Here is a 16,920-nt window from a genome sequence, read left to right on the forward strand (position 1 = left end):
CTTATGCAATCTTGAATTGTTTTCATTGGACGCCGTATGGTTGGAATGCCATTTGAAGAGGATAAGGTCAGGTTTAAACAGTGGCAGGCACAGTGCACATAGACAGCTAACGGATACTGCCTAGATATCACAGCTTGCACTCCTTTTATTTTTCCTGCCATAGACGCTGCGCCGTCGTAGCCCTGCCCTCTAAGCTTATCGGGTTCCAAACCCCATTGTGTAAGCAACTGGAGTATTTGTACACTCGGGCCTTTCCCCGTTAAATCATCAGCTTCACTAAATCCTAAAAAACTTTCTTTTAACACTGATGTATCATCTGGAAGATCATGGACGTATCGCACCACCAGAGACAATTGTTCGGAATTAGTGACGTCGCTCGTTTCATCTGCCAATATTGAGAAAATTCCGGCTTTCTTGACGTCCTGTACAACTTTTTCTCGAATTTGTTTTGAAATTAGGTCAATAAATTCGTTTTGTATTTTCCAGCTAAGATAAATTGCATTTTTGGGAGCCTGCTGTATATACGTGATAATCTTGGAGTCTCTGCGCGCTACCAATAAATTTAGAATGGCTTTAAAATTGCCTTCATTGCCTTTTGAATCCAGTGAAAGCGGTCCACTATCACGGAGACCGCGAAAGGCAATGTTTTGCCTTCCAAGTAAGTGTATACCTGAGGCAAACCCTTCTAAATATTTTTTTTGGAATTTAAAAGTCGCTGGCTGGCAGAACTTAAGTTGTCGACGACTGTACCAGTACTTAAGGTTTTAAGAAAACTGTCCGATTTAACTGCAGCCGCCAGGTGATATTGTTTGCTTGCATGCTCCCGTAGAACCTTTCTCCCAACTGCACAGTATTGTGCTCCAGAAATTGCTACTTTTACATGCAGTCCGAGATCTAAACCAGCAACAGATTTTGGTGCAAATATCACACAGAACTTACAAAAACCCCCTTGCTTTACAGCGCTGTATACCAACCAATTAAATTCTGCGAAATTACTGGAGAACAAATCGTTACTTGGGTTGAGGAAATATTTGAAGCTTCTGAGTGAGAAATTACTGGAGAACAATCTAAGTTGGATTTTTGAAAATAATCTGTCAGTTTTCTTATTTTTCCAGGCGGAGGAGGCATGATGATAAGATATTAATAATATTATATTTAAACTGCGCGTTTAAGGCTGAAAACAAATATAACTGGCCGTCTTCCTAAGCAAAATACTGGAAACCATATCCCCATACCACGAGTTACGATAATGGATATCTTCACAATAACGATTGTGATGCAACAGATGTATTTCCGGATAAACAAAAACACAATTTTAAAGCTGCAGGAAACGTAGGCGTTCGCATTGACATTGTCTGGAATGTTACGCGGTGCTTCGCGACCGGTCGCCGTTGTTCGAATGAAGCATATAACGTGCTATTGTCGCGAGCGCTAATGACGTCACTTTTACTGGTCAGTTCGTTGCCAACCCCCTTTATTTTTTCTAGTTGCGCCGCTGGCATCTACGATTTACGAAACTGCCAGATAAATTTAAATACGAATCAATATCGGCCGTATTTTTGTTTTTTTACATGCCTGACGCACATTCGCAACACGCAATCAAGTAAATTAAACATTGCTATTCTAAATACTCCATATCCCATGCATATTATGCGATTGTCTGGTCTCGCACACTTAATAGTGCTAGTTGTTTCACGATTCATTTGTTTCTGATTGGTCAATCAGAGAGGTGTAAAATGGGCGTGATTTGCTGCATATTTACAAACAATACGATGGTATGTTGTAATAATCATTATTGCGCAAATAGAAGTCAAGTTTTTACACATTTCTTTACGAATTAATTTGTCGATTGTCATCGTCGAAACATTATACGGATGTGCAGTATTGTGCATTAAACAAGAGTAGCAAATTTCTAAATTGGCAGGAGTGCGTCGCACTCCCGCACGCCCGTACTCTACGCCAGTGTATATCATTTTTTTATCTTTGGCTGAAAACTTATACTCGCAAGAACGAAGTTAGCCAACATAACGTCATAAGTGTGTGATCCGCTGTAGAAGGTTGGTTGTTACTCGATTATGCGAGTAAAGAAAAGTATGGTGGAAGTACAGCTTCACTTTTAAGAGCCTAATCTTTTTCGGGTATTATTTTTACAGTTTTTAGTTGGTAATAGCACCATAAAGTATCAAAACTTCTTTTCTAAACTAGATTTAACAATATTGCGCTAAAATAAGCTAACTCAATGTTGATACGCACATAAACCAATGACCATGCAAAATAACGCGGTTAGCGAGTTATCATATGACTAGTTAGTGCGGATCGCTATTCGCATTCTTTACCCTGCAAAAAAGGTATTGGAGGTTTAAAAAATGTGCTATTCCACTATGTGTTGTAGTTTACTACACCCTATTTACAGAGTGTATAACTACCTAACTTATATTATTGATATTGAAATTTCAAAAATAATTGACACATTTTGTAAAAATTAATCTATTAATAGTTAAATATCATTGTTTGATATGGGAGTAATAGCTTGTATATTGTGTTTGTACGTTGCGTAACTTGTATTTCTATATTTCAGTTCTACTTGCAAGATACACGTAGCAGTAATGGAACATTTGTAAATAATCAGCGACTTAGTAAAGCAACTGAAGAAAGTGCTGCAGTCGAAGTTAATTCGTGTGATATTGTGCAGTTCGGGGTTGATGTTGTGGATAATACAAGAAAATGTTTGTTTTATTTAATATTTATATCAATTGGATAATCAATAATTTATTAAAATATTTGTTACATGTTTCCTTACACATACGTCAACAGTAGGGATGCACATTACAGAATTTCGAATCCATGAGATTCGAATCCTTTTGTATTCGAATCTATTTACGGGATTCGGTATTCTGTTTAATGACGTCATTACACGTCATCTCATATACTATATTAACAATTTTTGAAACTTATTAATTTTGAAAAAAAATATTTTTGTGTTTGTGGGACTTTCAAGAGTAAACGTTTCGTAACGTCTTTTCATAGCCTGCTATACGTTTCATGACGCAAAAACTACCCAATAGTACAATTTTTGATCATTTTACAACTCAAGATCCAACAAGGCTGTTATGAAAGGGTCAATAAACTGACTTTTGTGGGTAAAATTTTTTTTCTCCTATAAAGGTAAAAAGATTCGAAATTCTAGATTCGGAATTCTAGATTCGAATTAAAGTATTCTAGGATATCCTAGAATACCTAATTATTCTGTAATGTGCATCCCTAGTCAACAGTTTTGTAATGTAAAGATCTTACCGTACGAATTTTAAAACCTATATATATATAGATCTTAATTATTAAACATATTATTTAGTGACACACGGGTGCATAGTATCACAGATCAGGTTGTATCTTCCTAATGGAGAGGAATCAAAACAAAGGTGAACAAAAGACATGGAGTTTGAGTGTTTCCTATTTCTGACATTTCAAGGCTAATCAGCCATAAAGTGACAATTAAAGTTTAATTTAGATAGTTACCATGTGCCACATAAGCCTTTTAAATGTAATCACCAAAACCCACAAGTGATGTAATGTTGGGTAAAATTATTTAGCTTTTAACCATAAGTTCAGTTATACTGTAAAACTTCTTACAGTTGTTTTTACTTAAAAAAAGAAGGAAATATTTATCCTTTTAGCCATACCCATTCTATAGCCTCATAGGCGAAAAAATTTTACAGTAATGTTCGACAGTATTGGCTTGGTCCACAACTGTTGTGTGAATCGATTCTTGTGTCTTGTGTGTTTTAATCTTTTTTTAAATGTTGTCAATTAATAAAGGTATGATAGTACTAATTCGTGGTAAAACCTCCAAAACGGTCATATATTTGATTTTGGAAATATTGGGCAATATGTGCTTAAGGGTCCCATCTTTCCTCATTTTACTATAAATTAAATAAGATCATGACAACAATGTATTTACATATATATCATTTATTTTTCAGTTCCACCTCAAGAAACACAAGTTTAATTGAAAAGGTATGACCAAGTCACTGCCATAATACTTTTTCTAAGAACTAATCATCTGACACAAAAGAAAGTTGGACAAAAAAAGCCTTTAATAAAATAAAAAACAAATAATGATGCAATAAAAATATGTTAATTGAGGCATACTTGTTTTTTAGGTTCCATTCCATAATATTCAACAACCTACTGTCCAATCACAAGATTTATACCAATTGCATCAGTATCTTCAAGTATGTATATATTAATATGGTGCATATATGTATGGTGGCATGGCCCCAATACTCAGTTAGTTAGCGTGCATGCCTGTTACTCAGACTTTATGGGTTCAAGGCTGGTTAATGCTGCCATTGTGGTCATGAATGGGTTGTCCTAATTATCAGCCAAACATAAAAAATTCAAAAAACAATCACTTACAAAGTTACAGTCGTGGTAACTGGTAAGCTGGCGCGAGGTGTATGAAACAGAACACCATGTTATAACCACTGTCCTTTTATGGCTCTGTGAGGATAAAGCAAGTTATATTCATTCTTTCATTAACAATGCCCCAATAATTTTTTTGTGCGGAAATGCAAAATTAAGCCCAAGCATGCTTGTGATTAGTCCAGCCAACATCAGGTTTTTTAATTGCAACATTAAATAGTCAGTGCTTATCAGGTACACGTGATGTGCAATTATAATAATGTATTAGATTAAAAGTTTAAAAAACAAAGCAAGTGAAATAAGGTAAACATAACAACAGTACAACACATGCAATTTACTCTATTTTTAATAAAGTTTTAATTGTCGTGAATTTACTGTTCATAAAAATACAAAAATATTTTGTCAGTGTCATGTTAACTTTAATGTTTTTATTTGTATTTAAGAATAAAATAAAACAAGTTGAACTTTTCTCAGAATAATGATAAAGATAAAAAATGTAAACAGTTTTAATTTATTAGGTTTATGTATTTAATAATATTATTGGGTTGGGTACATGGTGTTGATCCATAAGTATGCAATACTCAACATAATGATTTATACTCAGTTTGACACATTCTAAGTTTTGTTACTTGTTATTAATAAGTTGTTAATACAATAAGCTTTGTCTGTGTTTAATTAAATGCCAACCTATTTGGGTTTTTAAAATTAGCACATTCCTAGGTTTTGATACAACAATACTGTTAACGGTGTGTTTGATTGTAATTACATATAATGCGTTCCTACTTTATGGTTTTATAAATTTCTGGGTTCTAGGTTTTTCTACAGATTTAATATAAAATTTCTTGGAACTTCTCTACAAATATGCTGAGTTTTAATTAACCTTTATAATACGTATGTGAAGCAAATATGTTACCATATATATTTGCGCTTTCTGTACGCCTAAGTTATTTGCCAAATAAATAAATAGAGATAGAATAAGTTTTAATCTTGAAACGTGCATATATATTTAATGTAAATGGTTAAAACGAATGGTATGCGTGATAAACCAAGCATAAAGTTCCACACATTTGACCTTGTTCACTTGGTGTGAAGATATTTGTAGCAATGCACAGTAACAGTAAGCAAACATTGCTTTATTAGAAGTTAAAAGATAAGGCAGTGAAAACAATAACAATATCATTATTACTTCCTCATATTCTTATAAGGTTGTTGTGTACATTATGCAGTGTGGTATTGGTAGGAATGGCTTGTATATTATTGTGAAATTCTATACATATCATATTGTCACAGGTTAACTTAATAATTGCCTCAGGCTGCACATGTAATCCTGACTGTCATCACCTGGATTTCTCGAATAGCAATGAAGCAAATGTTAGTTGTGTTCAGTTAGTTAGGGAAACTGTTGCTGCCAGGCATAATGTTAAGATTATTAAGATATTTTGCTTAATTTATTTTGGGAACAGAAGCTATATTAAACTTGCTTTTATCAGGGTAAAAATTTAAGATTGTTTAATGTGATTTTGTTATTTAATATGAACTTGTCAGATGAACTGTGTTAGAGTGATGTTTAGTTGTCTGTTATAATTAAACCTATAAATTAAATAATTTAATTGAAGATTGATTGTTTATATTTGTGTTACTGATGGATTCAGTTATACGTAAATATTTTTTGATAAGTTAGTGTAAAAGTCATGAATAAGGTTGTTGGAAAAAAAAATATTGTTGCATAACAGTTGTTTGTATTTTATTTAGTTTGTAACAACTTAGGAGTTAGTATTACCATGTCATGTAATATTTCACAATTCTTTGAGCAATATGGGTGTATGCTTGAATCTTCTGATTCCTTTCTTAGAGGTCTTTTTATTATTTCCAATCTGCAATTCAGTTTGTTAGTAAAGGTGACAATATATATTTAAACTTTCAAGTACCATTTTTGTACGCAGACTGTCTGATACAAACAGCACAATAAATAGCATGAGTGTTATAAGTAAATTATAATATGTTTTGGTGTTTTGCAGAAAGTGCTGCACCAAGTATGTACACTTGACTTCTAATATACAAGATGTATTTTTTTATAGCAGTGCCTAGGTAAAGATGTGAAAAAAGTGACAACACAGTGTATAGTTTTCATCTAACCTATTAAGTGACCACAGCAATACACTGTATACCGACACTTAATTTGTATTATTGTATATAGGAAGCATTGCATCGAGAGCAAATGCTTGAGCAGAAACTTGCTTTACTTCAACGCTTGGTGATCAACTCGCACGATGCATCAGAGAAAGGTTGGCAAGCGCTTATTAACGAAGATCGACTTTTATCACGACTTGAGTTTCTTGAAAACCAACTACAAACTTTAAACAAGGTATGTAACGTTTCTTGATTATCTGTAGCGTGGCCATATAGGTATTTTTTGTCAACAGTTGTTCTGGGTATTATTTGTGATTTTTTTCCACACATTTTAATTCTTCTATCCTATGTCTTAAATAGCAAAAATCAAATCATAATATATATATAAAACATAATTACAAATATAATTATTTATATAGTATTATTTTATGTTTATGAATTTTAGAATAGTATGATTTGGAACTGTTTAAGAAAGAAATCAAAGTTACTTAAATACTTCCAAACATAGTTGACCATTTAATAACAAAGTGGTTAACATGCTTTGGCGCTGTTATCATTGTGGATGAGTGGGTCTTTGGGCAAGTCACTTAACATAAATTGCTCCAACCCAGTGATCACTTATGGTGTTTTCATATGTAGACATGAGGTGTATAAAACAGAACATCTATGTTATAACAACTGCCCTGCCCCCTTCCTGCTAGGATAAGTAAGTTACATTTATTTAAATATTCATTTATTCATTTACACTTTAGACACAAAGTGAAGACGAACTTCAAACAAAACTTCAACAACTACAAGAAGAGAAATACAACTATGAGAATACTTCAAAGGTTTTTAGATACTTATGCACAGATACTTATGCACACATTTTATCTAGCAAAAAAAAAAACCATAAAAGATTTGTCGTAAACATATTATTACTTTCTTTATTTTGTAGGAGACACTTCGTAAAGCTCTGCAGGAAAAGCTTGAAGCTGTTCGGAAACTTTCTAATCTTGAAGTAATTGAATCGTGAATCCACATGTGTGTAGTGTTGTTAATGTTTGTTTATACCATAGAGGTCACTCAGTAATACAGAAGATGAATGTACGCACATACGTCTCATGCATGAACAGACACAGAATGAACTAGCAGAATTAGCAGCTGCTCATCAAACTAAAATTAAAGACGTTCAAGACTTAACTGAACAACTAAAAGTAAGCCTTTCTAAGTTCAATTTGCATGTTATTTGTTGCCCAAACTGGTACCGAATCCCTGCGTTATTGTTCATAGGTAGGTAGTTGTTTGCTTTAGTAAGGTTACCCACCAATGGTAGCCTCGTAGTCGTGACTGTTTTTTTGCTCACAAAAAGCTGTTTAAAAATGTTTTGGAAAATTGGCTGCCAAATTATTATCGTTTTACCTAATATTTGATTTGAAGTTTTCGTGTAAAGTGTAATTCTATGTTGGTAGTGGTAATACATTTTCACACGTTTGATCAATGCCTGTCTATATTTTTTGTAACAGTATTTTCCACCATTTTTTATATGTATACATACAATTTATAAGTTAAATATATAAAAACCACTTTGTGAACTACTCAAATCTAAATCAAATGCATGGTTTTAGTCTTAATACAATAGACATTGATTGCGCATTTCCTATGAATTACTTCTTCCTCATCTTTCACTTCCTTGTTGTTTAAACCTTATTTCATCATCAGGATTCAAAATCTAAGCTTGAAACCGAACAGAATGAATTACAGCAGGAATTAACTGATGTACAAAAAGAAAAATCTGTTTTATGTGAAAAGTTGATAACCTTGGAAGCAGATAACGAGGAACTTCAAAAATCAGGTATGTTTATTATTTTTTGATGATTTCATTAAAGTGTGGATGTAAAATGAGTGGTGAAAAAAAGAAACTTCTTCCAAACTTTCATAAACCAGTAGTATTACTTACATTGTAATCACTGGCGTAAAACACGGGTATGCAAGGTAAGCCTGCATATCCTGACATTTTTGAGGGTATGCCTGCATACCCTGCTAAACTGATATAAAATAACGTGAATTATACTTTTCGGGAAGTTTATTCCAACATATTTTAATAAACTATGCACGATTTTCGGATAGGAACGGTTTCGCAGCCTACGCATTTTTCATTGCTTTTGTTACGTATACACACGGTTACGTAGCGATTATTTCATTTACAATAAACAATTGCACATGCAACGCAACAAAAGTAAATAAAAATATCATCCAATCATAAACAAGAGAATCGTATCTTCAAATAATGTAGCCTGTCACAGTTATTTCGTTCAAGTGAAAAGGCCCTTTAGAAATAAAAACTAAAGGTTTGTCAAAATGGAAGTTGCAACCCAAGCGAGTGGCCAGTGTTTCTGCGTATGATTTCGTAATTAAAGGCAGAAATTGTAAAATTACTTTTATTTTAATATTGCAAATATTTTGTAACAATTATAAATAAATTTTATTTACAATAATTCTACATTCTGCAACACTGCAATTCCTGAAACTCGTAGTCTTTTGCGGCTTCTTTGATCGTGAACCACGTGTTCGTTTGATCGGAAACCACGTGTTCTGTGCGATTTTGATTAGCGGCTCCTTCCAACTAAACCGAACCTGTGCGCGTGCACCTTTTCTCCTTAATGACGTCATTAGCGCTCGGGCCCAGGCTATTAGCAACTGTTCACAGAAGCTTATTAAAGAAACTATAACGATTTGCACGTTTTACATGCCTGGCTACAGGTGCAATATCATGAAACGAAATGTGAATTAAATATTTCAATTCAACCGTATTTATGACGAGACCAGTCGTCAATACAACATTTCACTCTGCCAACTTTGTAATTGAATAATATGTATATCATTTGTGAAATCGAGTTTAACCTTTGATTGCATGTGGTCAATAGAGATGCGTCGCCTTTTCTCGACACTCGGTCGGCGTTGATTGACAGGTTTTTAACTTATTTCTTCGCTTGTAGAAAACGCTGAAATAAAACGTTACCAATAGAAACGATGCTAGATTTGCACCGGTTATACAATATCGGTTGTTTCACCACAGTAAATTAGGTTAAATAACACATCGAATATGCTAAACGGTCCTTTTCTCAGCTCACCTACGCAGCACCATGCATCAAGATGTTACAGTAGAAAGTGAGGGGGGTTAAAGCAACATTTTTTTGCGCCTTCGCCGCGAATTACAACCCCTCCTTTCCACACGTCTATTTGCGCCGTTGGTTGTAGTAATCATGATTCAATAATATATGTCAAATTTTAACACATTTTTTTCAAATTAATTTTATGATTGTCCTCGTAGTAACGTTATACGTGCACGCAGTGGTCGTGCATTAAAGAGTAACGAAATTGGCAGGAGTGCGGCGCAAGCCTGTACTCTACGCCAGTGCTGGCCTGCATATGTTTGTATTTTTAGAAATTTGTTGATATTAAAATAATTTTAAATTTAAAAAAATGCATCCGATATAGATGGATGCAGTCACCAGCCTTAACATTGCAACTAGTTGTAGCAAAACTAAACCCGATTACGCACAAAAGAGTACACGAATAGACGTAACGACGTAAATAACACGCAGGCGAAGTTTCGCACACGCTAAGTAACCGCTGCAATGCCGACACAATGTAGTTCATTGTTAAACGAGCATATTAACGTTTGCCGCCCCGACATATTGAAAGTTTTATGCCTATGATTGTAATGTAATCATCATTTCAACTGTTGCATTTCTGTTATCTGTTTTTTTTGTTGTATGGACAGGTTTGTCAAAATAGTTTCTATATATATTTAGAATACACAAGTTGCTGGTAGTGCTAGTGTAATAATACTACTATCGGATAGTAGTTATTACTTTAACTTTAAGATTAATGTAATTGTAAACCCTTATATATTACAATGTACCCTCAACCTTAAACATAAACACAAACTAGATTTATATTTGCAACGCATAGCATTTGTTTTGCAGCAACCTATATTCAATAACCTGGTCGACTGTTATATGGTTAACCTGTGTTTGTTTTTTTTAGTAATTTATGTGATTGCAGGTGAACAAAGTGAAGTAGAAACGCTTGAAAAGTTGTTGATCAATAATGAAGAAATAACAAGTAAGTTAACATTTAGTTCTTGTTGTTTTATGTTAGTCGTTTTAATTGAACATCAGAAATTAATACTAACATCAGATGTTTCAACTCATGATCATTTAATTTGTGAATAAGAGTAAATGCTGTTGCTGGTGTTACATTCTTTTGAAGCTGAAAATTCGAATCTGATATTTAAAGCATTATAACAACTATACCAACAAACCTAATTATCAACTACTTTTGGTGGCCTTGAATTTGCAATATACCATTGAGTTGGCAAGTTTGTAGAAGTTAAGCATGTATTGTGTGGGATCACCGTCACGTGTTAATGATATCCTGCTGCGTAGGTCTATGGAGATGAGATCATTGTATAGCTTACTTTTCAATATAACAGTAAACATGGTAATGTTAACCTAATGTTGCATGAGAAATGAAATTTGGTGAATAAATTGTAGGATTATTATTCAAAGCAGGATTATAAACGGTAGGATAACATTAATTATACATAATCACTTTTAAGCTGCTCATTATAAAACTTTATTGTCGTAAGCTGATTTTGTTTGCTATAAATACCTATTGCTGTTTAGCCTGTTTACTGTTTGGTTGGTGCAGGTCTGCAGGGTTACTTAAACTGTGTTATGTACGGGCTCATGTCAGTCATGTATTTTGCTTTTTAATAATTAAGAATGGTTTATACAGTTTGAAGCATGTGTTGTTTAAAAATTAAATTGTATATTTTTAACTTTCATGGACAATCTTGGCTAATACAAATAGACTTTTGCATACATTTCAAACCCAACAATCAGTGATTTATTATACTGTAAATGAGTTTATTTATTTTGTTTCAGATTTAATAAACTCCGGAAAATTAAATCATAATTTTAAGAAGAAATTGGAAAATCTGCTGCAACTACAAGGTAGTGTGTTCTTAGATTACGTTGTTATTTAAAATTTAAAAGATTGATTAAACTCATAGAGCTGTTATAACTGCCATGCGGGAAGCTTTTAAGCCGTAATAAATCGTTTAGATTTCACCCAAGCAATGTACAACATATATTTATAGGAAGTTTCATTTGCTTTTTAAACCTGTATGGGGATTTAAAATATCAACATATGTCAGAAATTATTTTAAGAGTATAACTAATTAGGTTTGTGCTGATTTAACTCATTTTTTTAATGTTTTAGTATTATGGTTTTTCATATTTTTGCAGAAGAGATGGATCTAAAAAACCAAGCTGTTGAAAATGCTGAACGAGAAATACTTGATTTGAAAAGTAAGTTATTCGTATGCTGCTTACACAACTATCCAGTCTAAGTGGAAAATTTAAAATTATTACTGGATAAGCTGTTGGTAATATGAAGATTAACCATATAATGATTACACCAAAAATTATAGTCTGGTTTACATTTAAAATGTGCAAGAATAGATGTAAAAGTTTAATTGTATTGTCCTATTTTCCTGTTATAAAGCAGCTTATGTGGACAAATGAATATTACAATTCCACTTAATCGAGAAAATACTTTACTACAGTTGTATTTATTTATGGTGGAACTGCTTGTTCATGTATTTAATTTTTTTCGTCAGATGAATTGGAACTTGCTCGCACAGAAGCCGTGGAAAACCTAAATGAAGTTCAATTATTGCGACACAAATTAAAGGAAAGAGATGATGAAATGAAAGTGTTGTTGGATCAAACGACCTCAAACCTTCAGCATCAACTTGATGATGCTAAGCTTGAAATTGAAGATCGGATGAAAACAGCAAATCAATTGAACGGTAAATAATTTGTTTTATCATTGCTTTTATTTCAAGTATTTTCCTTACTCCATTATCCACATCTTGTTAGAGCATGACTTTAAGTATTTGTTTATTCAGTAAAACTGCTTCATGACACAAATATACAGTAACAACTTCAATTTTTATACATCTGGTATGTAGATTGGCTGTCATAGTTTTTATTATTTTACCTGTTGTATGGTTGATAGTGATTATCAGTGCTATATTCTGTGAAAATCGGATGAAATAAAGCAAACATTGGGAATGCTTTAAAAACTATTAGTATAAAGTATGATGTTTGATTGTATGAGATTTTCCAATTACTTTTGTCAGTATTGTTGTAACGACATATAAAATCATCATAATTTTAGTTTTGATTTATTATTTCCCACCAGAACAACTTGTTTTGTTGCAAGAAGAAATGGCAATGCTACAAAATGACCACAAGATGGAGATAGAAAGCAGGGAGAAATGTGAAGAACAATTAGTTGTTTTTAAGCAAGAGAAAGAACGACAATCTATTTCACTTACTGAAACTAATAGGTCAAATATTTTTATAAATTTACCTTTATATTGAACCATATTCATAGGCTCAATATGTAACCTGATATTTTATCATACCTGGAAGTTGGAGTACCAAGTGGACCAGATTGTAATCTATTGTTTTTGGGAAGACTTGTAATTGTTGTAACATGGGCTTATCATGAACTTCGAAGCTTTAAAGTCCCAATAATGTCACATGATCATAAACTTCAAAGCTTCCTAACAAAAGTCCCAACAAAAAACCTTGTGGCCATAACTCATATTCAATATTAAGTTAAGTTTGTGACTGTAAAATGTTAACTTTAAATCGTTTGGACTTTCAATTCAAGGTTTATGGACTGTTACAAAATTAGTAATTTTATATTTAAACTTAATTTTTGAAGTAGTTTTATAAAACAGGGAGTTACAAGACGCTCTTCTTGCTCGTGAGAACTTGTTGGAAAGAGAGGAAAGTCTCCGGATGCAAGTTGAAGAATCAGAGAAGATGTTACGGCTTTGTCAATCTTCCTCGGAAAGTGATGAGGTTGATTCAGAAGGTTAGTGTTCAATATATTCGTTCCTATGTTAAACATATTCACAGATATTTGTTTGATATCAGATGGGGCAAAAAATCAACACTCTTTCTTACCCAAATACCCCGTTGTTTTTATTACCCCACTTGACTATACTATAGATTTTGAAAAATATATTTTTTCCCCACCCAATATATTTGTAGATTGTATAAGTTAAGCAAAATACTGTTGAAATATCAGCTTATCTATCAATCTATGTTTAGATGAGAGAAACCTTAGTTCAACAGCATTTGTTATATGTCGAGCCAAACTGCATAATCTGCGAGGTATTGTTCACATAATTTATACTTTCATGTTTTTTTTTATGATACTGTGTCATCCATGTTATACAACGTCTGGTTTTACCATAAAGTTTGATAGAAACGACAGTTTAAAAAATGTTGGTTGGATGCTGTTTTCCAACATTGTTCGTTTGGTAAATTCAATTTTCATAAACTTTGATATTTGAAGTTGGTTAAGATATAATATAATGACTATCATGTGATATCTGTTACTACAAACAATAAACACGCTTTTTAACATAATGCAAATGTAGGTAAATATCAAGGCAACCAAGTGAAAACAACTGTTTATCACCTCAGCTGTTACTTATAAGTAATGTCACACTTGGATGTGACGTGATGAGTATAAACATGTGTGTTACTCCGTGGGGAAACTTTATAAATGTCTTATTAAGACTTTGAAATCAAACTTTTCTGTTTATCAGGCAGACTAAAGGAATCAGACAGGTTGTTGGAAAATGCAAACACAGAAAATTCACGATTAAAAGGTAATATTTGTTATTGGTTACCGTAGGTTATTTTTAACTTTAATCTGACTTTTTCTTACTTAGTTTAATTTGAATTGAATTTTATCTAAAAGTTTCCTATGGTTTCTGAGTATATAGTTTTGTTTATAGTTTTGAGAGGTAATTGTAATGCAGGTAATTCACAAAACTAAAGCTATCAATTTTAAAATATTCCACACCAGCCATCTTTTAACCTTAAACTTTTTACTAGTTTAATACAGAATAACATTTGCATGAGAAAATGTCAGTATAAAATTAAGGTTTTTTTTTATTTAAATATAAACACACTATTGTAAATCTAACTAGTTTAATTATTTAACAGAGCAATTAATGGAAAAGCAGCAAACAATGGAAATAGGTAAGTTTTGTTTTTTTTTCTAGTAAAACATACCAATTATTAATTTTATTTCAATTGTTGCTGACAGGTATAATACTCATCTAATCAGTTAATTCTGTCTATTTTATCTTGCAAACCAGAATCATGTTTAGTTACCATCCACCTATGTCTAACTAAAATCATAAAAATCTAAAAACAACAATGGAACAGGGAAGACAAAATAAAACTAAAAATACTTTCTGAGGTTGAAATGGAATTATAGAAGGTTGGGAAAGACGGGACACTTTTACCTCATAATATCCAAGTATTATAAACGTGGTTTTCCATGGGAGTGTTAAAGATAAGGTTTTATAATTGAAGTCATGTATACTAGTAAAAACTATGGTTTTCAGCCGAATTAGTGACCACAGAAAATGTACATGTTGAGTCTGACTGCAAGGAAACTGATGAACCAACTAACACGAAAACCCCAGACACCAACAATTTGGTTAACGATGTACAAGAGCAGTTAGAAAGTGCAAACGAGACTATACGGTTAAAAGAAATTCAAATACTTCAATTAAAGGGTAAATATTTCAGCATGTGCACCTACCAATTGTGAAGTTATTTGTGGCGCACACCCATAGGTAAAACCATGTTTAAACTAAATGTATTAAAATGACATCATGAAATTGAGTTCTTGTTCAATATTTTGTCTGAAATACATTTAGACTTAAATACATTTAGGCAGAAAGAATGTTATGGTTGAAGCAAGTGGTGGTAACAATTAACCAAGGACATTTATACAATTGGTTGTTACAACATACCAGCATGCTATACATTTACTTTAAAATAAGCTCAGTTGTTTCGAATTTGGTCTACAGTTGTTTAACTTTTCATATCAAACAGATAATCTGTCGATAAAAGAAGAAACAATCTCCAGTATTCCAGGTCTCCAACAACAAATATTCTCCATGCAAAGCCAAGTTGAAAGTGCAAGTGTGGAAATTCTAAGCTTGAGAGAGCAAATTATGCATCAACAACAAAATCTGTCGGACATGGATAAGCAAATGCAGAAACTGATCGGTATACTTTGTTTAGTTCTAATAACAGAATAATATAATAACATTTACAACTCGATGAGTTTAACATAAAGTCTCCTTTTTATTATAAACCTTTACCATGACGCTGGATGCGTGGTTAGCATGCATGCCTCTAACCCAGAAGTAATCGTTTCAAGGCTTGTTGCTGCTACCATTGTGGGCGTGTGTGTCCTTGGGCAAGACACCTAACAGCAATTGCTTCAACCCAGTGGCCACTAACGGGTTGTCCAAACAAATTATCAGCCATACATAAGAAAAACAATAAAAAAATAATCACCCACAAACAGTGGCGCAACCAGCGCGTTCAAAAAGGGGCTGTCATATTTACGTCTAGTCCGCGTTTATCTATGACGCCATAAAACACTCCCTTTATTGGTTGTGCACACGAATATATATTCTATTTTACGCGGTAAATTAAAACTAACACTACATTATTAAAAAGACGTATCTAAATTAATATAAACAGAGGAAACATTGTTGCAGATTTACGCATGTTAATGTAACGATTATTTACGTCACAATACCTTTGATAAACCATTACGATTGTTCCATCACAAACGAGATTGGTGGTAAACAATCGTGTTTTATTTGCTCCCATACGATCTGTAGTTTTTGTATAATTTCTGTTTCTGATGATTAGTTTAAATCAGTGCTTCCCAAACTATGGTACGCGAGCACCTTAATAAGTTCACACCAAACGATCGCAAATGATCTTTTAGTGATTGTCGTAAGCATTATTTTAATTTACATAAATTACGTAGAGCGTGACATTCCATGCTATATTCCCTACACCGGCGTTCCTAACTTTTTAAACCTACGCTTTGCTTTACGCGTGTATAAAGTATTTTTGCAAGCCTATCTTTACTTATGCGCATGAAAAGGCAAATATTCAACCTGTTTTCAAGCACCTGCAGGCTAAATAATCAAGGGGACAATCGCTAATATGACGCAAATAATCAACGTGTGAACTGCTATTATGACGTAATCAATTCCCAGGTCAAACAATCGCTATTATGACGCGATGAATCCACGTGTGAATCCCTACTGTTTCGTAATAATTATGCTGCTTGGCAGAGGAAAACATCGTAAATATACAGCAGTGCTACTTCTGGAACATATTTAGGTTGTTTATTACCGCGCCTGTTGCCCTGTTTAATTGGCAAATTACTTTTATTTTCACGCAA

The 16,920-nt window shown here is 33.0% G+C and overlaps 1 protein-coding gene and 1 long non-coding RNA gene across 2 annotated transcripts in view; both read left to right on the top strand.

Annotated features, from left to right (window-relative positions):
• Positions 1–494: 494 nt before the first annotated feature.
• LOC113475189 lies at positions 495–1,221 on the top strand. The gene is made up of 2 exons (XR_003396932.1): positions 495–658; positions 961–1,221. It is a non-coding gene; the product is annotated as an uncharacterized LOC113475189 (long non-coding RNA).
• Positions 1,222–2,578: 1,357 nt separating this feature from the next.
• The window catches only part of LOC100179267 (sarcolemmal membrane-associated protein), a gene marked incomplete at its 5' end in the record, with an annotated part of 18,242 nt that continues 3,900 nt past the window's right edge, over positions 2,579–16,920 (top strand). The window contains 20 exon segments of the mRNA XM_009863459.3: positions 2,579–2,726; positions 3,353–3,419; positions 3,981–4,014; positions 4,161–4,232; positions 6,620–6,787; positions 7,305–7,382; positions 7,490–7,552; positions 7,611–7,748; positions 8,254–8,386; positions 10,603–10,662; positions 11,487–11,555; positions 11,850–11,912; positions 12,224–12,415; positions 12,811–12,958; positions 13,358–13,494; positions 13,734–13,796; positions 14,237–14,299; positions 14,640–14,675; positions 15,047–15,220; positions 15,543–15,719. Of these exon segments, the coding sequence (XP_009861761.2) occupies positions 2,579–2,726; positions 3,353–3,419; positions 3,981–4,014; positions 4,161–4,232; positions 6,620–6,787; positions 7,305–7,382; positions 7,490–7,552; positions 7,611–7,748; positions 8,254–8,386; positions 10,603–10,662; positions 11,487–11,555; positions 11,850–11,912; positions 12,224–12,415; positions 12,811–12,958; positions 13,358–13,494; positions 13,734–13,796; positions 14,237–14,299; positions 14,640–14,675; positions 15,047–15,220; positions 15,543–15,719 (2,083 nt within the window).

The sequence above is a fragment of the Ciona intestinalis genome, unplaced genomic scaffold (assembly GCF_000224145.3).
Source record: "Ciona intestinalis unplaced genomic scaffold, KH HT000143.2, whole genome shotgun sequence".
Classification (NCBI taxonomy): Eukaryota; Metazoa; Chordata; class Ascidiacea; order Phlebobranchia; family Cionidae; genus Ciona; species Ciona intestinalis.